The sequence below is a fragment of the Amia ocellicauda genome, chromosome 13 (assembly GCF_036373705.1).
Source record: "Amia ocellicauda isolate fAmiCal2 chromosome 13, fAmiCal2.hap1, whole genome shotgun sequence".
NCBI classification, from domain to species: Eukaryota; Metazoa; Chordata; class Actinopteri; order Amiiformes; family Amiidae; genus Amia; species Amia ocellicauda.
In genome coordinates, this window is record NC_089862.1 from 36,676,297 (window position 1) to 36,702,843 (window position 26,547).

A 26,547-nucleotide genomic window follows, 5' to 3' on the forward strand; every position below is an offset into this window, starting at 1 on the left:
CGTACAATCTGTGCCAAGAGCATTGAAGCTGTTCTGGTGGCTCGTGGTGCCCAACACCTTACTGACACACTTTATGTGGGTTTTCCTTTATTTTGTCACCCATCTGTATATACTAGGTATAATCTCAATGCACATGACACATTGTCACAATGTTATATCTTTAAAGCTTTTGGACCCATGTGACTGTGGACCCAGGACGAGTTCGGCCGTACCATTGACCTGCTTGGTGAAATGGAGAGAACAGCATGAAGACACCTCAGAGAACGGTCTTTGAAACAGGCGTTTCCCTTTATTGGCTTGGTAAGGGCTGATGAGAATTGCACATAAAAAAAATGAAAAGAAGAAATTCACAAGAAATTCGTACAATAGGCGGAACCACAAAGGTTTCGGTTAGGAGATGGCAGAAGGCAACGTGGATAGGACACAAACAGACAACACACACCCCCCCTTCCTCAGCGTTGTCCTACCAAAAGAAACATGTTCACCCACAGACGATAAAGCTGTGCCATATTCCTCAGGATCTGACATTATTAAAAAGTCTACCACGCAGTTAAAATTTTGAATCATCAGGTTTCATATTATATTGCTACTCTAGGCGATTCACAAAGCAGGTTTTATTTTACAATGATTAAAGCCACGGCTACCAAAACGGACATGACAGCATCACCCTAGCCCCAGACAGGAAGAAAAAAGGAAAGAAAAAAAAACAGCTAAATATATATATATATATATATATATATATATATCTTTTCACTGGCCTTGCCTTTTTGTGTTTTCAAAATAAGCGCTTTTTAAAATCGGCAGACGTACTTAATGAGAAGCACAGTGTGATTGACAACATTTATACACAAGACTGGTACAGTGTAACCTCGCACTCCCGCTACCTGGGTTATAAACAGGAAATCAAAACCAACGAGGAAACACTAAAAGGTACCGTTTGGATCCAGACTCCAGGGTCGGACCAGTGTTGAACCGGAGAGAAGACACAGTATCGGGTTCAAGGAAGTTCAGTGCTGCCCGTGTGAAAGTAATCCAGATTTTCAAGTCTTAAAAAGGTTTGCCATATTTTCAAAGACTTTCAAAATACTGTAGACGGATTTGTGGATGGTTTTTGTTCAAAGCACTATCAACTTTGATTTATAAGGCTCAGTAAACACACACACACGCACACGCATACGCACACACGCACACGCACACGCTCACACGTTCTACTATTCAGCCAAAGTGACAAGACAAACACTACGCTAAGCCAGACTGGAATGGACTCCCTAAAACAGTTTGTGAGGCGGCTGGGTAATGAGTCTGGTCCACAACCACACAATATAAGCTAAAATACACTTTTTAAAAAATAATTTATTGCTTTTTTTGTTTTTATTCTTTTGAACTTTCTTCCATTTGTTATTATTGTACCATTATTACTATTATTATGATCATCAATATTTATTTGTATATATTTATATATGTATATTTTTTACAACAAAGAGAAACTTTAAAAATCCATGAAAGAAAAATTGTAAACCTTGGTTTGGCATTCACATAGTTAAGCGCGTCGAAATACCTGTACTTTTTTATTATTTTACCTACAAAACGATGGCAGGAGCAGAGTTTGCAGAGTATATAAGTACAGCCAAGTACCTGTAAAAACATTTTATTGCTTTATGACTACTTATAAAAACGAAAGACTGTGAGACAAAAGGAAACCTTTGATAGCAGTAGACAAAGCTCTCGACACAGAACACAAGGAAATTAAGGAAAAGCAGAGTTTATGAAGATTAATCTTGAGAACAGATTTGGTGAACGCTCAGATTACTTTTGTTTTAAAGGCATACATAAAAAGGAGAAGGCTAGCGTGTATGAATTGTACACCTCCCCCCCGGTGATTCCACATCGAGTAATTAAATAGAATAAATAGTCAAATTCAAAACGCTCTCCTCGTCCTCGGAAGACCGTATAAATATCTTAATTAAAAATAAATAGATAAATAGGATTCGGGAGGGGAAAATAAATCATCAAAAGGTGTCACAGAATAGGTTTGTCTCCGAAAAGGGAGCGTACAAAATAAAATACACAGTAGAGGTGCATCTGAACCAGGATATCGATATGTAGAATCAGACCTTTCTAGTGTCGATTATTTCACAATGAATGTGGGTTATTAGTGAGGGGGGAATCACAAAAAACACGGTTAAAAAACATCTTTCACACCTCGCTGCCTGTGAACTGTAAAGACCCATAAACCATGTACAGGAGACTGTCCTTACAATAAACCTACAAATTAAATAAAAATTATAACAATAATCATAATGTTCAGGTGCTTCCCACAAATCATCCGTCTCCGCGCACACCTGTATACAATCATATCAGCACGGACTCTAAACACAGTAGGGTACGATATTCGTCTCGATTCATTGCATGAACTACAGGTCAACATTCTTGATTAAGAAAATTTCAGCATCGTTGAAAAGAAGGCTGCATTGTACAGTGCATAGCTGTAACAAATAAAGGACTTCGTCAGATATGTACACAAAATAAAAATATAATAACTCCATTGAACATCTGTAAATACACAACCATCTTTTCCCAAATGTAGACGATAATGTAATTTGAAACACCCCGGATATATATCATTTATAATGTTTTTTTTTCCTTTTCTTTTTTTTTTTATCCCCAAGTCTTATTATTTATGTGACACCACTTCCAAACATTAGATAAAAACAAACACACAGAAAAAAAGCTGAACAAGCTGCACGTGTCCTCCGGGCTCAGAGCCGTTGGTATTGCGTCACGCGTGGAGGAATATCGGTTCTTTGCTTTTTAAAAATCACTCCTCTCTCCCCTCGTCTCTGTTGGACCGTAACGCACTGAGCTCTATGTCCGGTTGTGCCGGTGCGTTGGCCGTCCACGCCGGGAACGTCTCTCCTGAGCTCGTCAGCAGCTTTGTTCATGTAAACTTCATTTTGTTTATTCACGTACTCGTCTATGTATTTACTTCATCATACGCAGAGTGTAGAAACTCCTGATAGTCTTGTAGTCGAAGGACAGAAACATCCATGAGGTATTGTGAATCCCTCTCATCAGTGGCAGCTCCCGGCCGCGTCTCGTTACCTCCGCAGGCTGCGCTGGGCTTCCCGCAGCAAGCTGTCGAAGTCCATGGTGTCGTACTTGCTCTTGGTGGAGGCCGGATCGAAGTCGTCAGAATGGGAATCTGAAAGAGTATATACACATGTAAATAAATAAAAACATACATACATACACACACGCACACATACAAATAAGGATTACACGTTTGTATGTATGATGTAACACCACAGGAAAGGGATTGTGTCACACTGCGCACAGGGCCTAACTAATGCGCGCCACAGAGACCGTGGCCGACTAACGAGCAACAGAGACCGGGACCAACTAACGCTCAGCAGAGACCGGGGCCGACTAACGCACAGCAGAGACCGGGGCCGACTAACGCACAGCAGAGACCGGGGCCGACTAACGCACAGCAGAGACCGGGACCAACAAACGCACAGCAGAGACCGGGGCCGACTAACGCACAGCAGAGACCGGGGCCGACTAACGCACAGCAGAGACCGGGACCAACAAACGCACAGCAGAGACCGGGGCCGACTAACGCACAGCAGAGACCGGGGCCGACTAACGCACAGCAGAGACCGGGACCAACAAACGCACAGCAGAGACCGGGGCCGACTAACATGCAACAGAGACTGGGACTGACAAACACGCACATAAGAGACCGTTTTTATTACAGCCAGACAGATACTCTGCGCTGCATCAGGATGACTGAGGCGTTCCTTGCTGTTGAGGAAGATCGCACAAAACTACACAGCCTGGAAACACAGAGCGGTAACACTCAGAGGGAGTGGGGTTGTTTACACCGGCCACATTTCAGACAATATTTCCTTGATTGTAAATTAAAAGCCCCCTGGACTCGCTCACTGCGAGACAGGGCCTCATCCTCCGTCTCCTGCTTTCATTTGCTCTCATCGCTGGATTAAAAACAGGGCTGTCTGTACTTCAATCAGTCTTTTCAATCCACTTTATTTTTTTTGTGAACTCACTGCCAGAAGCTTTGGATGGAAAGAAAAAAAGACACCTCCTCATATTTCACCTTTCATCGCTGACATTATGGACTGAAAGACTTCAATTTTGCCACTGCGCTGAATTATTTATCATACACACTGTGTTCTTATTCATTCTGCTCCTGTGGAGTCACCTCTCGCTGTACAGGAAGGTGGAGAGCCGGGCAATTTGAGGAGGAATTTTTAAAACCTCTCTGTGTCTTTTTTCCTTGCCTCAATTTTCATACACTCTATTCTGTGGCAATTTGCATTATTTCCTGAGCAATTTAGGGTTTCTGAAAGGGATAATGCTTCCAGGGGGAAAAAAGTCAATAATGAGAGACCTTTGCTGTCAGATGGATTTTGCCTTGAAGACTCTATTATTCTGTAAGTCACCGCAGCGCCGTCCTGCTTCACAGCTGCAAACATACGGCGGCCCGACAGGGTAGAGCGGGAGACGGGCCCGGCTGATGTCTCGCCTCACCGCTCCACTGCGACGGCTAGGGTTCGCTTTTATAAACACACGGATACGTCCACAGATAGGAGCTCGGCTTGGCTCCTCTGAAAGCCATCTTTACTACGTCCCTTTTTACTCTGGTGAAATATTTATGAGGAGTGTAGTGAAGAAAAAAACACACAGACAGAAAGACACACACACACACACACACACGGGATGGACCTTTCAATGCGTGATGAGGTGTCATTGTGGGAAACAGCAGATGCAGTGTATCCAGCCCTACTCCCGAAACGCCTGCTGCCCTCACCTCTTCTTCCCCTACCGAAGGAAAGGTCAAGAGACTTCTTACTGAACTAAAAAGCCCCACCAGTCATCCTCAAGATCGGTTTCTAACGCATGCGTTCGTCCATCCCCACGCTGTTCCTTACTGCGGCCCGTCCCCTGAACACTCAGGCCTCACCAGCAGTTCGTCTTCACTGTTTTAATGAAACACATTCTTACCCAAGTCTGTGTAATTTGATTTGCAGAACTGCTTTCGTCCGCCGAAGCACAGCTCGAACTGCGGCTCGTTGGACCGGCGCAAGGTGTGTCCGTTCTCCAAGGCGGCGCAGGCGTCACATGTGTAGCGGTACGTGATGAAGCCGAAATTGTCCCTGCGATTCAAAATCAAATACATGCATATAAATATATATATACATATATTAGCATATAGTAAGTCTGCACATCAGTAGTCGTTTTTGTTTTTCCTCTCTAATGTAGGAGATTATAGTTATTTGTCTTTAGAAAATGTTATTCAGCGACTCGTTTAGTTGAATAAATAGTGTCTATTAAAAGTCTACGTATTGATCAGCAGCTGTATTATATAATATAAATGGGCTGTGTAAACATTTCACTGTTAGTCCCCGATATCTATAGGAGCGATGGTCCAGTTTACACCCCCTCTGTCCGACCTTCAATCATCCGTTCATTTATATGTAACTACACTTTTCTCTAGTGCTAAATCAGTGTCCAACAAAGTGATGAGTATAGTTTTAATTAACTAAACGAAGATGCATTTTAAAAATCTTCCCCAGACAAAGCTCCGCCCTCGCCATGCTCTTGACCTCTGAAGCTCCACCCCCGGTCCTGCTCTTGAACTCTGAAGCTCCGCCACCTCCCTGCTCTTAACATCATCTTCAATACGGGAACTATAAAATCCTGAAGTTTGACAATACAATCCTCCCCCGAGTCACGCTTACCCATCGTCTCTCAGATTGACGGCGCACTCCTCGATTTCACCGAACACTTCAAAGCGCCTCTTCAGCTCCGCCCGGGTCATGTCGGCCCACAGTCTCCCCACGTACACCACGCGTCTCTCCTCCTGGGGATGGGAAAGAGCGGGGATTACAAGGGAGCACTGAAGGGGACAGCCAGCAAAAACGATGTGGGGTTCTCCTTTTCCTTTTTGTCTCCCTGCATGTTGGAAGCACTAAACTCCTCCTCTGATGACATCCTAAAACAGCCCCTGTCCAGCCGAGGAAAAGACTGTGTGGATGTGAAGTCTATCTGCTTCTGAACTAGAAAAGCAGGAAATAAATAGAAGGAAAGCGATTCCCCAGTCCCAGCAGCTCATCGCTTCCAGGTCGCTTGCAATCTGGTTTACGGACTGGTGGTAAACTAGAAAGTGTTTCAGTTTTTTATTTCCAAAAGCAGGAGTCTATAAACTCGGTTGTGACTCATTAGGAGGCACACAGCTCTTTCAAGATGCATCTCCGAGGGGTTGAATCATTTCACCCTCCGTGGCCGATACAAAACACGAGATTCCCACACCTCTTCGGAGAGGAAAGCTAAGGCTGATTGGAAGTTTTCTTGGCTGAGATTGTGTGCCGTCAGTAAGGGGTGACTGATTCCTATCTCGTCAAGAGTCAGAGGCGTTCTACACAAGATGACCGACAAAGGAATACGAGCCACACATCACAGCCGTCTGCCCGGACCACAAGTCAGAGGACAGGGACGAGTTTACAGCACATAGAAAAATACTCACTCCCAATTTCTTATGCAGCAATTTGTTAAATGCCTTCCTCTCTGCCAACTCTTTAAGCCAGTTTGAGCCCCAGGCGGTTCTCAACTGCAATTATTTATTTATTCCTACATTTACTCGTCATTACGGTACAGGTCTATACAGATAATGTCTCGTTTTCAAGGGGAATCCCAAGGGCACGGATACGAATGTACAGTACACTCTCCAGGAATAAAATAATGTTGCAATCCTTCGAGTCAAATGCTCATTATGGTGTCATTAGCGGAATAGACACTAGTGCCAGGGTCTTTTGGAGAGAAGGTACTGTGCTATCTTCAGACAAACAAACCCATTTAGGGTGTTTGTTCAATGTGTTTAACGCCCCATCGCATATCCTGTAAGTGTGCAGCTTGAATTATGGCAAAGGAAGGGAAAAGGGAAGTGGACAGAGGAACTATATTAGTTGTGACACCGGCTGAACTATAGAGAGCTTCGCCACTGGGCCCCATAGAGCGGTGTGGCCCTCACACTGTGATCTTTAAAAGGGTAATAAGATGTTGAGGTGCAAAGTCATTTCTAAAACCACGTGCGACACTTGTAAAATAGATCATGTGCCCCTTAAAAGATTTCACCAAAGAAGCGATCTGGTTACATGAATCTGGGCTTGAGAAGGAAAATCGCTTTTGAAAAATGCGGCATCTAAGCCGGGGCTCCAGCTCGGAGACGACACTACAGGGGCTCTCGAGTGGGAAGCCCGCGCACACACAGGGGATTTGTGTACGGGTTTGTTTGTGTGTTTGTTTTGAACACGAGAGCGTGTTTGTGTACAGTGCGTGGGTCGGCGGAAACCAAAAACAAAACAGTGAAAAACAAAGGCTTTAAAACGGCACATTAGCTGTGGTTTCAAATATACCACGATTTGGGATCCTCCTGCCTGTGTTTTTCACAACTAAATGAAAAGCAGAAGTGAGTGACCCACAGCAGCTGCACTGTGACTAACTCGACTAACTTTAAACACAGGGAAACGGGTGGGTTTTAATTCAGTGCCATTACAGAAGACTGTGCCAAGAAGATTGTGGTGCAGAGAGAAAGGAGGATGTGCAGCTGATATAAACTGCTTAAAAACAGGGCTAACGGGAGGTGCTGGGTTTGGGTTCGGGCCCTGACCTCTGACCCTAGCTGTGTCGAGACGGCATGAGTTTCACGCCAATGCCCCCCCCACACACACATTGTGCAGGTGCAGTGGCATTACGCAACTGTTTCCAGCTTCATCCGTCGCAGAGTTGTGCTGCTAACAATAGCCAGTCATCTGTGTAGGACTTGACAGTGTTTATTTGTCACTGAGCGTTATTTTAGGAAAGTGCTTTGTTTTGTAGCGGCGAACGCGACTCAAACCGGAGCTGGATTTTCCACAACATTCCTGCCTTTTATTCTGAGGAGACTCCTTCGGCTCAGCCATAAGGGTTTTGTTTTAAAGGACTTCCTTTTTTCCTTCTGCATTTTTTCTCATGAGTGTTTTAGGAATGTGTGTCATTGCCCCCCTCCCAACCAGTGGTTTATTTTTATTTGCATAAAGATCAAGATAAATGGGAAATAATTGTAACTTAAATAATCCGGTGACTCACTTCACATTTACTCGTTCATGAAAAAGCACACTGAGCAGATTTGGGATTACTCATAAAAACAGGGAGACTTCAGAGAGCCCGGCCGAACGTGAAACTCACAATGGCCTTCTGCCGCTGTCTCTCCCTCTGCTCGGCTCGCTCGAACTCGCGCTTCTCGTAGTCCCGGCGGTACTCCTCCCTCTTGAGCCGCTCATGCTGGTACTCCTCGTAGCTGTCGTACCTGCGGGGAGAAGAGGAGATGTCACGGCCGGCCTTCGCTGCGCCGCAGTTTCATTTCCTGGCACACAAAACCAGTTTCAAAATGATAACGATAAGTGAGCGAACACACGTCTCAACAATAGACTGAAGAACAACTCAGGTCTGTACTGTGAGTGGGTTTCCTTTCATCCTAACATTTTTAAAGATGTTGTTCTCTCATCACACAAGTTATGGCTCCCACAGGACAGGAAGTTACAAACTGGTCGTTTTTAAATCCGACGACAGATGCAGCCGTCAGCGAAACACCACATGTCATTAGCGCCCCACGTTCATTTCCTCTCTTCTCCTTCTACTCATTTCGCCTGCTCTCTATTTACTCCGCCACCCTACATTAACCCAGGCTCGGTCAGCGCAGACTGGATTCAGCTCTTCGTTTTACCGTCCGTTTAATTATCGGCACTCAATTGATAAAGGCCAGCCGTGCTCGTTGTGTCTGCTGTGCGTGACGCTCTGAGAGCTGGATGCCACCGCAATACACGTCCCTATCGCCGCACAATCCACACACACACGAGCTGGTGGACAGAAATAATGAAGCTACAGGAACAGGCAGGTGTCAGAGTGTAGAGACTGTGACAGCCCTTGTGAAGCTGTCAGGCTTCAGGCGAGAGCAGCGCGTCTGTGAGTCAGAGCTGTGTCCGCAGAGTATAAATGGTGGAGAAAGGGATTTTCAGCAGAATGTGAGTAATGCCCAGCTGTGGTCATGGGACGTGGGTCTCAGGCTGACTTTAACTCTTAATGAACATCATCTTTTCTTTACCAAAAGGCTCTCACATGAAAACTCAGTCGTGTGTCTGACTCTCTCCATCTCTCTCCCCGTGCCTCTCTCTCTCTCTCTCTCTCCCTCTCTCAAATGTTCTGTGAGCCTTCCTAGATGCTTGCCTTCAGAAATATGTGGCCATACAGCTTCACGTTGTTGACCTTCCGTTGTGCCTGTATCCCAGATCCCCCTGTCCACAGTGGACGGCCGGTCAACATGTGCCACTGCACAGCTTCACAATCGGCAGAGGGAAGCCTTTTCACAACCTGCTTTTGCTCGAATGCCTCGTAAGCTTGGCGAGTCTGAACAGAGACACCAGAGGCAACAAGAAAAGATGAGAGAACATCCTCAGGTGGAAATACCTTTATTTATATTTATATATATAGATCGAGGCAAGTAGAAACATCTTGGGGAGGCCTTCATCCAGCAGGGGATCAGTTTGGGCTGATGGCGAGATATATATGTGTGTGTGTGTGTGTGTGTGTGTGTGTGTGTGTGCAAGTGTATAGGAATGTTTTCTGCCTTTTTGGAGAACATTAAGGCCTCTGTATTGGAGATTGGAGGCTGTGACCATGATGTCTTTAAACACGGCGATGGCACCTTAAGCTTACCTTGGGCGACGGCTGAAGGGCGAGCCGGAGTGCGATCGGGAGTGGGAATGGGGGCTTCTGTGAGCGCGAGGCCGGCTGCCGCTGGAGTCTGCGCCGTGACGGGACCTGCGGGGGAGAGAGCCAACAGACAGGGGTTCACCGGCTGGACAGCACATTTATTTACAAGGATGAGCTGCTGTCAAACTCGATGGCAGCTCGTAAAAAAATCTACAAAAATAGGTTCTCTTCTGGCCGGTGCTGGGTCAGATCAGGTCGTGTCACCCTGAGGATCTGAACTGACGTCCACACAAGACAAAGGCACAGACACACTGAAGAACAATTAAAGTGCAGGACATCTGCTCTCTCTGTATTGCATTTCCAGAGCTCTGTAATAATCAGGGTCAATTAAATAATCAGGTAAGTCTCTGTTAGAATGAATTACATCTAAACACAAATTATAAAGCAGATTCTGTACACAGTGCCATCACTGGTATTCAAGTGATTTGTGCTTTCTTATAGAAGTGTGTGTGTGTGTGTTGTGTGCGCCGCAGGGAGGAGTGATGCGTTTTCGTTATTTTCCTGGTTAATTGCCATCCGCAGCAAAAGTACAGATAAATTCCCAGCCCCGAAACCTGCTCTCCTCCTGATCGCTGTTGAGATTGAAAGTGTGGCTCTAATTAACCTCTCGGTGATAAAATAAAAACATCCAAAAATAGGCCTTTGACTTAATGAGTGGTAACTACAGTCTGCGTAAGCATGCCAACAAACAAACTGTGAAACATAAACGCGATACGGAGGGAAAAAATGAGCAAATAAAACATCTTCCAGCTTTTCAGTCTTAAACCCGGATTCAGATGGGTCACTAAGCGGAGAAGAAGGCGAATGAACATCTTTGCTGTTACTGCACTACAGCGGCCGGTTCTCTCACCGTGAGGAGGAGCGGCTGTAGGGGGACCTGGACCTGGAGCGGGAGTAGGGAGACCTGGAGTAGGACCGTCTCCGGCGGTGGGCGTCCGTGCGAGAGTGGGAGCGGGAGCGGGACGCTGACCGGGGCCAGTAGAACCGCTGGGAGGAGAACAGGGACTTGGGGGGCGAGACGGAGCCGCGCGAAGGGGAGCAGCTGGAGGGCGAGGAGGATGGGGAGCCTTCGAACAGCAGGTCCAGGTGCGTGCCCTCCCAGGGGTACAGGAACTTCTCGCTCTCGTCCTCGCTGTCGTCGAAGACCCCGTCGAGGGGCAGGCTGGCGTGCGTGTAGCCAGGCAGCGGGCAGTAGAGCTCGTCACCGGAGTCGCTCTCCTCGCGGGGCTGGGGGTCCGCCGTCTCGCCCTCGCTGTAGATGGCCCGTTTGGGGGGTCCGAAGTGCTTGTTGAGCTCCGCCCGGATCTCTTGGTCTCGGAGGGGTTTCCTGCCGTTTGAGGGGCCGCCGCTGTCCTGCTTCTTGGCCTGCTGCTGCCCGGCCTCCCTGCCCAGCCACACGTCCTGCTCGGCCCTGGCGCAGCTCTGACGCTGCACCGTGGAGGAGGAAGAGGAGGACGAGGAGGTCGAGTCCCTACACTCCTGCCGCCTCCCCTCCTGTGAATCCACGGTCGGGCGAGCCGGGGCAGCGTCTCTCTTAGCGCTCGCCGACTGGCAGTAGTCGTGGTCGCCGAACAGCCGCGGAGTGGGCCGCTTTCCCCGGCGGTCCTCCTGCCCCCCCGCCGGCGGTGCCGACACCTTGCTGAGCTGCGCGTACAGCTCCGTCTGCTCGGGGCCCTTCTTCACGGGGCCAGGGGCCAGGCGGCAAGCGGGAGAGTCGCCGTAGCGCGGTCTCTTGTTTGACAGGGCAGCCGAGGTACATGAAGACAACTTGGGTTTGACGGAGGGTTTGAAAGGGTTTTCTTGATTGGCCTTGTGTGGAGGAGTGGTAGGTGGTGTCAGACCTAGGACGACAAAAGACACACTTCAACAACAGTCATGTGTGCGTCAGGATGTTTTCAGAAAGAGCGCTCACTAGCCTGATTAAAATATTCACTTTCATTCAGCCTAATCCTCATCAACCTTTTATTACAGTCTTGACAGGTTAACGTACGGCTCTGTGTGTAACCCAATATTGCCGAGTGCCCCCCGGTACAGATGTGACACCCCTCCCTGACCTTGGAAAATCCCTGTACATTAAAAACTAGACCTTAATCAGAAGCACAAAAGATCAAGGGCTTGGTTATAAGTTTGCATCGTTAAAAGCGAGATCCCTGAGTTACTTGTGTAGAGTAACTCCTGTCCTTTATGAGCCCTGCGGATCAGGACTACAAAGTGAAGCTGTGATGATGTTATTAAGCGTGTAATGAAAGCGTAGTGACTGGGGTTGATCCAGCTCCGCTCCCAAAGGAATCCATACATTTTTCACTTCCCCTGAAACCCAGCTATTCCTGACAGATTTATGGGGAGACAGATGGTCATTACATTTGAGAAGCTGACAGGTAGCAGTTTATAGCGTAGTTAATGCATTTGCACAAACAACCAGCAATGCAGTCTTCTACTGGAATGATTTTCTAGAGTCCCCCACCCCCATTTATTGCTGTTTTTCTTTTGTGCAAAGGGCTCCCGGTAAAGAGCAACAAATGGCTGCCATTAGTGGGCATGTAATTGGTGTCAGACGATTCACTCCTACACAAACAATCAGACGAACGGCTCATATTTCAGCACAACTCACAAGTCATGGCTTTGTTTATCATCACTGCAACGAAATGTGGGGTAAAGACAGGGAGGAGTTCTGCTGAGAACGCACACACGGGGCGATACAAAAGCAACTGAAGAACACATTCATGACTGTTTGCTTTCTAGTCAAACTGGTACACAAATACAACACACACACACAAACACACACACACACTCGTATAAAACAAATTAAGAAAATTCGCATTGAGCAGCTTTTTACTGTGGCGAGTGGCACACAGTTTGCATCACGGTCGGACGACGCAGACCGGAGCTCGGAAATGAAGTTGTCAGATTAGCTTCAGAATGTTCAAATAAGAAAAGTTCAATGAAAGGACAGCACAACACACTTCCCCTGCTTCACAGCAGTGGGATAACTAATGCAGTTAAGGTGTTTCCAGGCTGGATCCGAAGTCTTTACAGAGACCGTGGTGCAAAGATCACTGATCGCATCGATGCTGAAGGACAGCACTAGATTGTAACTTAAGTGTGAATTAAGTACTAAATATAGTATTTATATAGTAATATGGCAACGGTTGCCCTGTTCGGATAATTCGATAACTCCCCCACTCACACCACCTGCTTTCCTAATGAGTGGATGCACAAAAGATATGTCAAATCTCTTGCTGCAGCCTCTCCGAAAGGCTAGGCATGAACTGTGCATTCGTCAGTCCGGCCTGAGCTGGGAGACACTCGATAGCTTCCGGCCACAGAGCATTTTCTAGCGGGAGCCCAGCCAACGCAGACTCGGGCTGGGACTGGCATTCCTGATGCATCCCTCTCTCTCTGCTCTCGGTTTCTACAATCCGGGAGCTCATTTCAGCCATGTAATTCACTTGCTTACGCAACACAGACAGATGCTTCTTCACAACTGCCTAACTGGTTTGGTCATGGCAGAAGTCTCTCTCTGTGCATAACAACAACAGCAGCAGCACCGTCACAGGCTGCAAAGCATGTCAGGGTGCAGGCAAGATCAACCGCAATAAAGACGGCCAAACAAAGAAACCTGTTCCTAAATCAACGTCGTACGCAGAGTGTGAATGTATATTTAAATACATGTAAGGCATAAACCGAGGTTTCCTGATATGTAGGCTATGTATTCATTTATATTCACTTTTCTTTTTTTTGACGATGCATTTCCATTTATTTATTTGGCCAGATTCCACACATTGCCACATATTTATCGAATTTAAGTTCAGGATTTATTTTCCAGATGGGATTCTAGGTCTCAGTTTCAGCGTCTGGCAAGCAACACACTTGATCTGAAACGTGGGACATTCTCCGCGATCATAAGAAAGCAGAAAACAACAAACGGCGCTGTTTTCACAACAAACGTATATAAACCTCAACCAGGCACAGTTATTGTACCAAACCAATTAATCCCAACATTGAAGGCATCAGATCCTAAATGGCTTTTAAGCAGTGTGTAATCTTTTACAAGCAGATAAGAGTCCGAGTTGAGGTATATCCTTATTAACTGTGGATAAATCGAGGATAAGAAAAAGAAAGGATTTAGCATTATTCCGCTGAACGGGTCCGGGGCGTTGAGGCTGGCGAGGAGCCAATTCAGTCAGGGAGGAGAATGATTAACTGATCCTGATTAAAGCTGAACTTACCCGCAACCCTACTCTGTCTTCCCCCCCTGAGCCCTCCTCCCCCAGTACAGACAAAAACACGCACACACACACACACACGTACACACACGCACACAAACACAAGTTAAACCTTGTGCCAGGTCAGGGGAGATCCGGGGGAAGCAGCAGCCTGTTTCCTCCAGTTCAGAGACGGACTTGTGATGATTGCACAACACTGGGATCACAAACACAGACTCCCCCTCACAATACGACAACTGACGCAAAGGGCCTCCAGCCACCGGAGTCCAGACTGAACCCGGGAGCCGATCCTCACAGGGAAGCACAGCAGGTCAGGGGGCCGCAGACGGGTCACCCCTAAATGATTAACGACGGCTCATAAGGTACATACACACAATCACGCATTCAATGAAATGCACCCAGTGAACCCAGCAGATTACTGTACTAATACAGGCTACAATTCACTTAATTGAAGTTTAATTCATTTAATTTAATTTCCCATACGTTTTCATATGTGTCCCGAATGTAAAATTAATAATAACGGTAATAGTGTGAGTAATAATATTGACAGAGATTAAATTCACACCTTTCACAGCTATTTAATTATCTTGGGTGCGATCTCGGAATTTGCGCTACAATTGGATCTCTCGACTCGATTTCAAGTCATTCCCATCAGTGTATCAGGAAAGAGAACGTAGCTTTCAATTTGGAACGAGCGAACAGGACAAGTCGTGTGAATAATGGTTGAAGAGACGGACTGAGCGCCCAGTGAAGCTGTGTGGACATCCCAAGCTGAATTAAATCAATTTCAGAGGATGCCGGGGGTATTTCACCTCGAACCCTGAGCTTCTACAGACTGTGAACGCGGCAGGACGGGGACTGGGACCGTCCTCATGTTGCTAACCAGAACAAGTTCTGAACTCGAGAAGGATTCGAGAAAGAACAAGAAAAAGGTCAAATCGACAGGAGAGCGTGCGTTGCAATTTCACACACTTCCGATTACAGCTTTCGCAGGGTTCGACGCGAGTCTTCGAAGCGATGCCTACAGAGGCCCGTGCGGACGACCAGGGCGACAGGTTTCACCTGCAGAGTTCTGTCGAGAAGCGCGACCGATGCGAAGAGGGCTGACAGACGCAAAACATGAGGCGAAGGAGAGGAGATGAGGGTTTTATCCTACAACAACATGATAAAAAAAAACAAGTGGCTGTTCCTACCTGCTGTCCCCGAGAGCTCCACGCTCAGTGTGCGTTCAATGGCTTTGTTCTCAAATGGAGATCCCTTGGGGTCACTGAAACAACAGACATCGGTGGGCAGCGTTAGCGGGGCCAAATGCACACTCGGAGACAAGTGATTGTATAAAAATGGAAATGAAAGGGACAAGAAAAGGCCTCATTTGTTGTTGTTTTTTTTCTAGAAGAATGGTTAAAAACTCTCTCACTTACTTTGGAGACTCGGGGGTCAGGGGGAGTGGCAAGGTAGTTGGTTTGGCTGTAGAACACAAAGGAGCAATTATTTGTAATTATTGAACTAGATCACATTGAGCTCAGTAAGAATTCAAATCCGCAACTAGAGATTTGTTTCTCATTGACAGCACTGTTAATAAACCCAACCAATATGACAACAGTACTTTCTTTAATTAAATTTTTTAGATGATTTATTTATTTTTTAAAACAAAACAATGTTTTTTCAACTAGACCCCTTGTTCTGACTGTCTATGAGGCAGGATGGCGTAATGGTATATGCATTCTGATTCAAGCTTTTTCCACACTACCCTGTTCAGTTTGATGTTCAAAAGAAAACAGAAAACCAACGGAAAAAACAAACAAAAACAGACATTGCACATTGCGATCCGCCAGACCCACGGCGAGCATGTTCACAGAGATTCGGCATGCAGAGGACCAAGGCACAAGAAGAAAGAAGAGGAAGCAAGAGGGAAGCCTGTGTTTTTGCCCGAGGCGGTGATTATCTCCAACTGGTGCTCGGGAATGTTTCTCCGTTAATCGACTCTGCCGTTACAGAAACGTACGTCTGTTGCTATATATACAAACATTCAATATGGTCTAGACACAAATTGGTTTACTTAAAAAGGCATCACACTACACCTCGGAAGAAATACATTTAAACACCCACCCCCTACACAAAATTCATCTGAACCCACTCCACTGTGTGTCTGCTTGTTCTGGGCTTTCGCTTCCTGAAAACCCCGTGTCCGACAGGCTCCAGCGCGCTAACGATGTCTAACGAGCTCTAATTTCTACGGTAACACTTGAGTGGGGCCGGCGTGGGTTAGTGTACAGACAGGTCAGGAAGGGGTTAAAAGAAGGAGTGGGAGAGAAGAGAGGCGAAAGATGCAGCAGGGAGATTACCTAACGCTGGGCGGACCCGGCCATCGGGGGACTTGCAGAAAGCCTGCTTGTTTGGGTGCTGCTCTCGGGTGTCGGGGGGTGTGAGGAGGTCTCCTAGTGTCATGAGCGAGTCGGGGAAGAGGGGGCTCGGGGGGCCCAGGGAGAACTGCATGGGGCTGCCCATGACAGCGTCGTGCTCCGCACAAGTGTCCAGCCCCTGCCCCTGCCCCTGCCCCTGCCCTAGCTCTCGCTCCAGCGCCTGCTCTGCCTGGCTGTCCCAGCTCTCTGCACCCAGCAACCCCCGGAGGAGGGTGTCCAGATCGGGCAGGCCCTCATGGACGCCGCCAGCAGTGCCTGTGTCCCTCCCTGGCCTCTCTGCTCCCGCGGGGCCCTCTCTCTGGTACCCGTCTCCCCCGGACACTGAGGAGTGCCTCGCCTCGCCCGACGCCCTGCTCGTCCCGTTTAACAAGCCTGGCCTGGGCTCTGGTTTGGCCTTCAGCAGCTGCCCCAGTAGAGGCATGGTGGCATCCTCTCTTTTCCTGATGGTGACTTTCACCTGCCCCTGCCAGCCACCCCCCGCCCCGCCCCGCCCCCGCCTCGCTAACTGGCTGCGGCTCTCCTCGCCACAGCGCCCGCACCCGTCCGCGCTCTCTCTAGGAGGGAGAGAATAAGAATGCATGTACCTAATGAACCTAGCGGCCGCCCGCACCCCGGCGTCCAGGGCAGGCTGCCCACCTGGCCGCCCTTCCTCCTCCTCCTCAGTGGCCGGCCCGCGTTCCCTTTTGACGTGGGAATTGCCAGAGCCGCTCCCGTGGGCCTGGGGAACGGGAGCAGGTTGGGTCTGGGGGTCAGCGAGTCTCTCGGCGCTGCGAAGGCAACACCTCCGCTTCCCAGCCCCCACACCGGCAACACTACAATCGCCACCGGCCGGGTTCTCACCTCGCTGGTGATGAGGCGGCAGCTCTGGCTTCTTCTTAGAGGCCGGAGAGGTGGAGGAGGAGGAGGAGGAGGAGGAAAAGGTGGAGGAGGAAGACGCCGAACAGGCCGCGCCGCTGCCAGTTTTGTCTTTACTGCTGCTACTTCTGCCCCCGCCGACGCCACTGCTGCTTTTCGGCTCGCTGGCTTTGGTCGGGAGCGTCTCATCGCTGCCCGTTAGGTACTTGAGCAGCTCAGCGCACGGACGCCTCGCCGGCTTCGGCGGCTGCTGCTGCGGACAGGGACTCCTCTGCTTGCTATTCCAAGAAGGGTTTTCTGTCTGAGAGAGCAAAGAAAAATGCTGTCACTTATCTCCTTAATAGATACGAGATTTACAGCCATGAAAACTTCTCAAAGCAACCCTGAGCTGCATCAGAGAGAGCGCCGATCGCTCGTCGGGGACTAGAGGGTCGAGTCTTTTTCAGAAAAACAAAACCACATTCAGATACACGGTTTTGCCTCCTTTGTCAAAATGCAGAGAAAAAGTGTGGTTTCTTTAAGCTCAACATTCCTGGATACATATTGGACAGGAAAGAATAAAACTAAATCAAAGGACAAAGGGATATGAGCTAAGATAAACAATAGTTTCAGTTAAAAACCTTTTTGCATCCTTAATGGCACAAGACCTGGAAGAACACAATACCGAGGTTTTGAGTTCTCCCAAGTCTGCGACAGAAACAGCAGCATGACCGACAACACATCGACGCAGGAGTCACACAGAAGCAGCTCTCGTGTAAACATGGCAATAGGTCGCTACCTTGACAACAGCAGGCGTCGGTCTGATCCTGTGATTACTTGGTGCATGATTTTGCACCTTGCCACCTGTGTATTGATTATAACTGAGCTGGGAGTTCGCCGGAGCCAGCAAGAGCTTCTTCAGCTGCAGAGAAGGAGGGAGACAAGAAGGCATTTGTGTGTGACGAACAAAAAAACAAAAGTAAACACATCTTTACCGGTTCTTAATTAAGCCAAACATGTTGCGCAGTCTTTTAACGCCGGGGATGTGCGTAATCGAGAGAGACAGTACAACATAGGCCCACAAATGTATTCATCATATTTGCTGACAGGTCAGGGTTGTGTAGGCAACACATACCAGCTAGTGCATTTTTAAAAAGCACCAGAGGACAGAAATCTCTGCCCAGCAACACGGGTTCAAGGGCAGGAGCTATTCTAGTTCGGTTTGCCGGCTGTACAGACAGATTCCGAGCTGCTTAGATGTAAACGGAGTGTAACGTACACCCCCGACGGTGTCAGGAGGTTCAACATGCCCCGGGCACAGACTGAGGTGCTGAAGGGACGTGCGCTGACTTCTGTACTAGTGACACTTCCTTCAAAGGGGTGACCGTAGAAGGGAACAGAGAATAGCTGCTGTTTTAGGACAGTGACATTCCTCAAGGTCCACTTCGTAGACACACTACAGGGGAGGAAGAGGAGACGTTCTCAAGAGGGGCAGCATCTCCGCAGGGTTGACCGTGACAGTGCGACAGGACCGAACACACCATGTTCGCGAGGCACGATCGAGCAGGAGACAGCATGCAGCGGGGCTTAGTGTCGAGGCAGCAGGACAAATGTAAAGTGTGAAGTAAACAAACTAGCCAATGAGCATTTATCCAGTGTCAACATGTGGAGTTTGTAACCCCTTTGCCCCACGGAGTAAGAAACAGAAGGATGAGAATAAAGCCCAGTCTAGGTGGGTTTTTTCCCTGCAGCCTTTCCCTACAGACAGACAGCAAGGGCCACAGCCTGGGGCCCGCCAACCTTCGAGACACAGAGTGGGGGAGCGGTCTTACTAGAGAAGGCTCCTCGGCCTCGGGGGTGGGCGGAGAGCCATCAGGGGTGGACGGGCAGCTGTGGTCGCTGGCACTGGCCTCGTCTCCATCGGCCAGCGCCTCAAACGAAGGCAGTCCGTCCTCGTCCACCGGGATGCTGTCCAGGGTCTCGGTGAGAACGGCCAGCAAGTTCGCCTCATTTTCCTCATCTATCTTCTGGGATGGGGGGGGAGAAAATAGGACAGTTTAGAGTCTTTTATTATTATTATAATCATCATCATTTGGGTTTACAGCTAAGACCCTATTATCCAATCTTTTCATTTTTTTCTTCCCCGTCTGCAAAAATCTGCAGTGCTGTTCTCCGTTTTAATTCAGTTTCTCTTTTTTTCCCATCCCTGCATGAGTCAGATCTGTCAGTCACAGATTAAGCATGCAGCTTACTGGACCAAAATAATATCTCCCCCAAGATATCCATTAACAAGGCAGACACACAGCAAGTATCAGTGAAGGAAGGAGGGAGAAAAACGACAACAATGGAGGAGAAGTTCAGTTGCGTGTTGGCAAAACTCTACCCCCGAACGGGAACCCACTGAGAATTACCTGCTTGTTAACAAGATGCTTTGCAGGAAACTCTCGGCTGAAGAACATTAGTGCGTTCTCTGTGGGGGACTCGTACCAAACTAAATTAAAATACGCAGGGAACGATGGAGCAGTTTACAAAGAAAGAAAGAATGAGAATGAGCAAGCAAGGAATTTTATTTTCTCTTTGAGTTGATAAATATTCTCTGTGGCCAGAATTCCAGTAACAAAATTCTATATATATACACACACACACATTTATTTTTACACACATACACACAGCGCCTAGAGAAAGTCTACACCACCTTGAACTTTCTCTCACACGATGTTGTGTCAGTGCCTCAGAGTTTCATACACTTAAATGAGGATTATTTCCACTTATCTACACATCATACATACATGTGTATTTAAAAAACAACAACTGAAATATCATAATAGGATAAGACTCCGCCCCCCTGAGTTCATTCTTGGTGGAAGCACCTTGGGCAGCAATTACAGCTGAGAGTCTGTTTGGGATCGGCCTCTCTGGTCAGTCTCCTTCTCGCTTGGTCATCCAGTTTGGAGGGACGGCCTGATCTAGGCAGGGTCTTGGTGGTGCCAAACACCTTCCATTTCTTAATAATCATCTCCAATAATCGTCTCCAAGGGATAATCAAGGCCTTTGATATGTTTTATGTCCAGCCCCTGTGTCTTTCAGGGTCTTTGTCCCAGAGTTGTTTTGAAAGCTCCTTGGTGCCCATGATTGAGCCTTGCTCTGAAACGCTTGACCCAGCAGAGGGACCTACAGGACCTGCTGAATTTACCTTGAAATCATGTCAATCACTACAGTTGGAGACACTGAACTTGGTGTGTGATTTTGAAGGCAATTGCTCACACCTGAGCTAATTTAGGATTGCTGTTACAAGGGGGGTGGACACTTATCCAACCAAGCTATTTCAGTCTTTATTTTTCATACATTTTGTACAAATTCCCCTTGACCTGGAAGTTGTGGGGCAGGATGAGCAGATAACGGACAAAAACTATATTAATGCATTTTAAGGCAACACAAGGTGCACATAATGAAAGGGGGTGTAGTCTTTCTTTAGGCACTGTAGATATACAGTCCAGTTACTGCTGCCCAAACCTAGTGGCCATATATAGATATAAAGCACATTGCATTCATAAAACAGTCACACATCCCACAGGACCTTTCAGACATGGAGCGCCAGGCTGCGTTGTTATCACACCGATCTCACAGTTACAGAGCAGCCTCACTGACACACTGCTGTTCTACTGGTCCCTGCTTTGAATCGCATGTGCTTCACATGACCATCTGTGTTTGTTGCTCTTGGATTACTGTTGGCCAAGCTTACACACATTGGAAATACGTGAATGACAATACATGTATAAGTGATTAATCATTCTGGAAAACTGTGTATTGTATTTGATTTTTAAGTGATAGCCAATGGAACGATCTCACAGAGCTTGCTGTTGTAAGGAAGCCTAAAATGTCACTTGAAAGAGTTTTCAATCGGCGATATGACCCACTTATTAAAGAGTCACGAAGAGGCGGTTTCTCTCAATACGTCATGGAACACGCCAGCCAAGGCTGCACGGCACGGAGGTAAAACATGTATGAACTCGCTGTTAAAACTGTTACAGGGATCCTGCAACGCGGCCGAAACCTAATGGCCATTGACAAGATGCTTCCAATAAACTTCATAAACCCTGATAGCTAGCAGGTAGATTATCACTGAAATAGACTGGAGAGCAGAGCGATTCCCAGCAATGCGATTATAATGGGGCACATTTCGATTATGGAACGAATTACTGTAATGGTCTGCCATCTGCTCGGTTTACATTCAAACAACTCGCAGAACAGACTCTGTTTTTTCCGTTGACGACCCCCTGTCCCTCTGTGACACGACTGGAGACGAGTTTTCATAGCAAACTCTGGCCACAGATGCAACGTTGAGAAAAGGTCACAACGGGAGAGCAGCACACCTCCCTCGTTCAGCTGACGACCTTGATTAGGGAAGGCAACCAGAAACGCAGAGGCCGCGCCTGTCAATACGAGAGCAGGGCAGCAGCTGCGTCAGCGTGGCGGCGATGCACACTGCCATTAAGTTATCATCGGAATTAAACATCCTGGTTGGGGAAACCTGGCACGTGCCGCCACACTTCGATAGGGACCTCAGTGCGGCTCCTTCGCAGAATCGCGCTGGAGATAAAGTCCCAATAAACGCTCTGCTCTCGAATGTCTCAACTGGCCCTCGTGAGGAGGGACGGTCCTCTCCCTGGACTCACTGTCCAGCTTCACAGGAGACGATTTCCAGGTGCTCTGCAAATTATATGGACTCCACTTTGAGGAGAGGGGGAATTGGTCATGGTCTGTGCCTCGCTTCTATCACGGTGTAAGAGCTAAGCCACGCGGCCGAGCGCCACATCATTCTCCCAGTGAAAATAAGTTGTGCGGTGTTTTTTTCGCAAGGCAGTCTATTAACTTCCTTTCTAAGCACAGAGCGTTACCCAGTTCTGTAAACTTTACTGAAATTCAGCATTAAAATGAGCTTGTAAGGTACGGACCCAAGGGGGAGAATCATCTGGCAGAATTTGATAGTGAAGTGTGCTTTATTGATTGCAGAAGCAGCTGCAAAAAAAAAGAAACAGCTCTCTCTCTCTCTCTCTCTCTCTCTCTCTCTCTCTCTCTGCAGCGCCGGCTCTCCTGCCGTTTAGCTTCAGTAAACAGACCTCACACAATTCGAGAGATCTTAACATTCAAGGGCTAATTGTGAGATCACTATATATTAACCTAATTCAATTCTAAAGGGTGCCGTTCGTGGCATTTTACTTAAAATGGTTCAATTAGCCGTTAAAAACCCCGACAACCTCACAAACCCCTCTCTTTTTTTTCTCCTTTATTTTTTTTAAACCACCCTTGGGGGAGAAAAACACACACACCAGTCATTCATTACCCAGAGAGAAATGCCCTTATCAGACGGGTCGTCTTTGAAATTGTCCTTGCTTGTTTAACTCTTTTCTGGACTTCCGTGGCCCTATTGTTGTTCCTGAGATATTATTCATGCAGTCGATAATGAGCACAATATTTTTTTTTTTTTTTTTTTTGTCGTCCCCCCCAACACACACATATAATCTGCTATTTGAACTCCGAGGCAAATTTCAATTTTAAATCTACAAGTAATTGCTTTGAGTGGATTGAGAAGTGCCAACGCGGTGCCAAATTTCAAGGGTATACAAAAAACACAAACCATGCAGTTTAGTATCAAAACAAAACAAAAAAGCTACAGACTCCATTCGAAATAAGATACCAACACCCTTAATGCCAATCCTGAATTCCCCTCATAATGGTGCCCCAATGCTCAGAGAGTTTCTACAGTAATGTATAATCCCTGTAGGACAATCTTAAAACGCTGCATTTATTCTCCCGTATAAAACATAAGAAATGAACAGATCCACTCAGCCAGAAAACATACCTAATAAATTGACCACAGTATGTCTCGGGTTAAATTCCTGTCTTGACAATTTAATTGCACTGCTTAGTTTTCAGATTTCAAAAGCATTCCCTCAAACGAGGTTAACCGCACGGGCACAGCTCCTAATCATACAGTCATCTGAATTAGGTCTCCACATCTGAACTCTACGGAGAAAACACATTAGATTTGATAAACAAATAATGTCATTTTCCATTATTACCAGGGCCCCAGATTTCAGAGGAAATAAATCAAAGTCACTCGCGAGCGAAACGTGTCGGGCTGGCTGACACGGCGCACGGTCACACTGGCGCAGCATATGGCGGCGAGAGCTGCTGAACAAACAGCTCCCGGATGCCGCGCAGAATACCGATGCCTGGTGATTTAGCCACTGCATATGAAACACGCAGCCGTAGGATCGGCGCACACACCCAGACGCCGCTCAGAGAGGAGGTTAAGCAGCTCAGATCGCACAGTCGGTTATGTAACAAAACCCACAAATCCGCTATGACTTAACTGGACTGCATCTCCACACACGGCCTGGTGACCCACGCAGGGCCGGCATGGAGCTGTTCCTCAGCCACACACGCCCTTCAGCAGGGGATTGCCAGCTCTCTCAGTGAGCTTCCAAGACCAACACAAACTAAACCACAAACCCTGGTTCAGAAAACTCAATCACTTGGCACAACAGCGAAGCTTTAGAACATAAGAACATGAGACAGTGTCCAAGCGAGAGGAGGCCATTCGCCCCATCGTGCTCGTTTGGTGTCCATTAATAACTCAGTGATCAAGGATCCTATCCAGTCTGTTTTTGAATGTTCCCAAATTGTCTCTTCAGCCACATCGCTGGGGAGTTTGTTCAGATTGTGACGCCTCTCTGTGTGAAGAAGTGTCTCCTGTTTTCTGTCTTGAATGCCTTGAAGCCCAATTTCCATTTGTGTCCCTGGGTCCGTGTGTCCCTTTATTCTCATTTTGTTGTCACCCCTCACTGCTCAGCCCGTCAGCCACGCACAGCTCGCTCCCAGGTACGGCACATTCTCTCCCACAGTCGGCCAGGCCGTGGCCTTCAATACAGAGCCCGGCGTGGTGACATCCCTCATCCCTCAGCCCGGCTCGTCGGGGGCAGATAAGGACAGACACAAAAGGACCTCTCCACTCCACTCTAATGCCAGTGCCTTTTGTGATTTGAGCTGCTGAATTCAGGCCATTTCTCCCCAGCTGATTAATGCCACCACAGGACACGTCTCCAGCGCTCCCTCGAGCGGGAAGAGAAGGGGAACAGCGAGCTGAACGCCACCGAGGACTCGAGCTCAGAGCGCTGAAAACATGTGCGTATAGACACACGTGCAGGCAGACACACGTGTGCATTCACACAGACACACAGACACACGCACACGCGCACACACACACCTGGACAAACTATACTCCTGCAAGCTCACTGTTTTCGCACATCACTCTTCTTGAACACAGTTGCCTGAATATCAGGACGAGGCCCAAATGACAGCCATTCACAGCAAAAAGTTAAAGCTCCCTCTCACTGTTGGGGGGGGATCTGATATGTGACCACCAGGAGCTCCTGAGAACTCAGTCAGTACAGTTGTTTTGCCCCCCCATGCAGGTCAGGGATGAACAGACCTGAGACACCAGAGATGCTCACTCTGCGGCTAATCGTGTCGCTTATTCTCCTCGGCCCGACACAAACTGCCTGTTGTGCTGTACGACCGTCGCCTCCAGCCCCGGCACACAACGCAATCAGGTTCATAACTCCAGCACCGGGCGGACGGCTCCAAACCCACCCCCGCATTTACATCAACGGACACCGCATATCTTATTAACGCAATCACCAGAGCTGACGGAGACAGGCTTTGTAGCAGCATTGCTCTCACTAAAGACAGTCCAGTCATCGCACTTGTGAAGATTAAATACATTACGAGAAAGAAAACAATCCGCATTTGCATTGTGGGCGGAAAAAATACAAATGCAAATAATTTAAATTGCATAAAGACTCATTCCTAGAGTTCACCAAAATAATATACCATGATATAATTCTAATGAAGTAGGTGTTTTTGTGCCGTGAACGTTTTACGAGTGAGAAAGGGTAATGCACTCCACGCTAACCTAGTATGAAGCGCAGATTTATAAAACGACTCCGTGCTTGTAAAAAGCTTCGTTAACCTCCCACCCCCTGACCTTCCTCACACAGCTAAGCTCATCACGCTCGGAGCTTTTAATTCACTACGTTGTTTGACTTCAACGTCCTTAGTGGGTAAGGAATCCGCAAAAAAAAAAAAGAGAATAAGATATCGCTCTCCTAACTATGTTAACAGGACACAGTGATAAGATATTGTTATGCAGGAACCAGTGCTTGGGTTGTGGACCCAATATCAAAAATGTATGGTAATTGAAACCACAGAATCTTTGGAAATGCAGTCAATTTGATTCAGGATCAAAAGGTCACTCTATTCAATTTACACTCGATGCTGAGTACAATGTGGAGAAAACACCTGAAAGCAAATGATCTTATCAGCGTTCAGACCTCAGCACTTACTAACTACATAAAAGCTATTTGCTGATTACGAAATAAACGCATTACCTTTTACCTTGACGTTTTGTTCCAGAGCGGACGCCAGCGAACGTATCGTGGGCTTGACTTTGTAAACTGTGTTTCATATACTTTATAATTGCATCGTCCCTTTACTGCATTGGTTACAGGTTAGAAAATAAAATCATTGTATATTAGGCATCGGACAACAACAAACTTAAAAACGAAATGCAGATCGAATGTACAAAACAATACACGTTATGTTAAGGAGCATCATATGAATACAAACGGTTTAGGTGTAAGCAGTGACACTAGAAACATTCAATTGAACTCTTTTAGTAGACCATAGCAGCGCACACACACACACATATCTCACATTTCAGTAGCTTACACCTCCACCGCAGAATCCAAGCGCCTGGTTTATGAGGCGCTTGTTTTATATCCCCGGTATCTGATCAGATGTAGGTTTAGTAAGCGTCTCTGTTGCACCGGCCGAGGGATTTGATTGGTCGTGGACTCTTGAGGCGGCGACAGATTCAAACGGAACAACCAGAGAAACGTTCAGCGACGAAACCTGCAGGGTCAGACCAAGATGGAGAGGACGGAGGACCTGCTAGGGTATGAATGGGCCTGGCATGCCGTGCAGCAATTTATGGATGAAGTGGAGGCTGAATGAATGTGCTTTAATGGAAAATGTTCTGGGCGGGGGAGACAACTAATGAGGGAAGATACTGTTAGGAAACCGAATGAAGGAAATGTGAGATGACTGACAGACATGTTCAAATCTAGAGATGACAGTCAGGGAGTAGGTCCACCTCTGAACCCAGGATC

The 26,547-nt window shown here is 47.4% G+C and overlaps 1 protein-coding gene across 3 annotated transcripts in view; it reads right to left on the minus strand.

Moving 5' to 3' along the window:
- Positions 1-262: 262 nt before the first annotated feature.
- The window catches only part of ppargc1a (peroxisome proliferator-activated receptor gamma, coactivator 1 alpha), a 35,336-nt gene continuing 9,051 nt past the window's right edge, over positions 263-26,547 (minus strand). Inside the window, exons 3-14 of one of the 3 annotated variants that reach the window (XM_066720775.1) lie at positions 19,147-19,341; positions 18,114-18,236; positions 17,321-17,636; positions 15,479-15,524; positions 15,251-15,324; positions 10,682-11,672; positions 9,775-9,879; positions 8,248-8,368; positions 5,763-5,884; positions 5,026-5,177; positions 4,747-4,842; positions 263-3,202 (exon numbers count right to left, since the gene is read on the minus strand). In XM_066720775.1, the coding sequence (XP_066576872.1) occupies positions 3,099-3,202; positions 4,747-4,842; positions 5,026-5,177; positions 5,763-5,884; positions 8,248-8,368; positions 9,775-9,879; positions 10,682-11,672; positions 15,251-15,324; positions 15,479-15,524; positions 17,321-17,636; positions 18,114-18,236; positions 19,147-19,341 (2,445 nt within the window). In that variant the 3' untranslated portion in view covers positions 263-3,098. Of the gene's footprint in view, positions 3,203-4,746; positions 4,843-5,025; positions 5,178-5,762; positions 5,885-8,247; positions 8,369-9,774; positions 9,880-10,681; positions 11,673-15,250; positions 15,325-15,478; positions 15,525-16,402; positions 16,932-17,320; positions 17,637-18,113; positions 18,237-19,146; positions 19,342-26,547 lie in introns of those variants that run through there. The other 2 variants (XM_066720776.1, XM_066720777.1) reach the window with 2 other exon arrangements.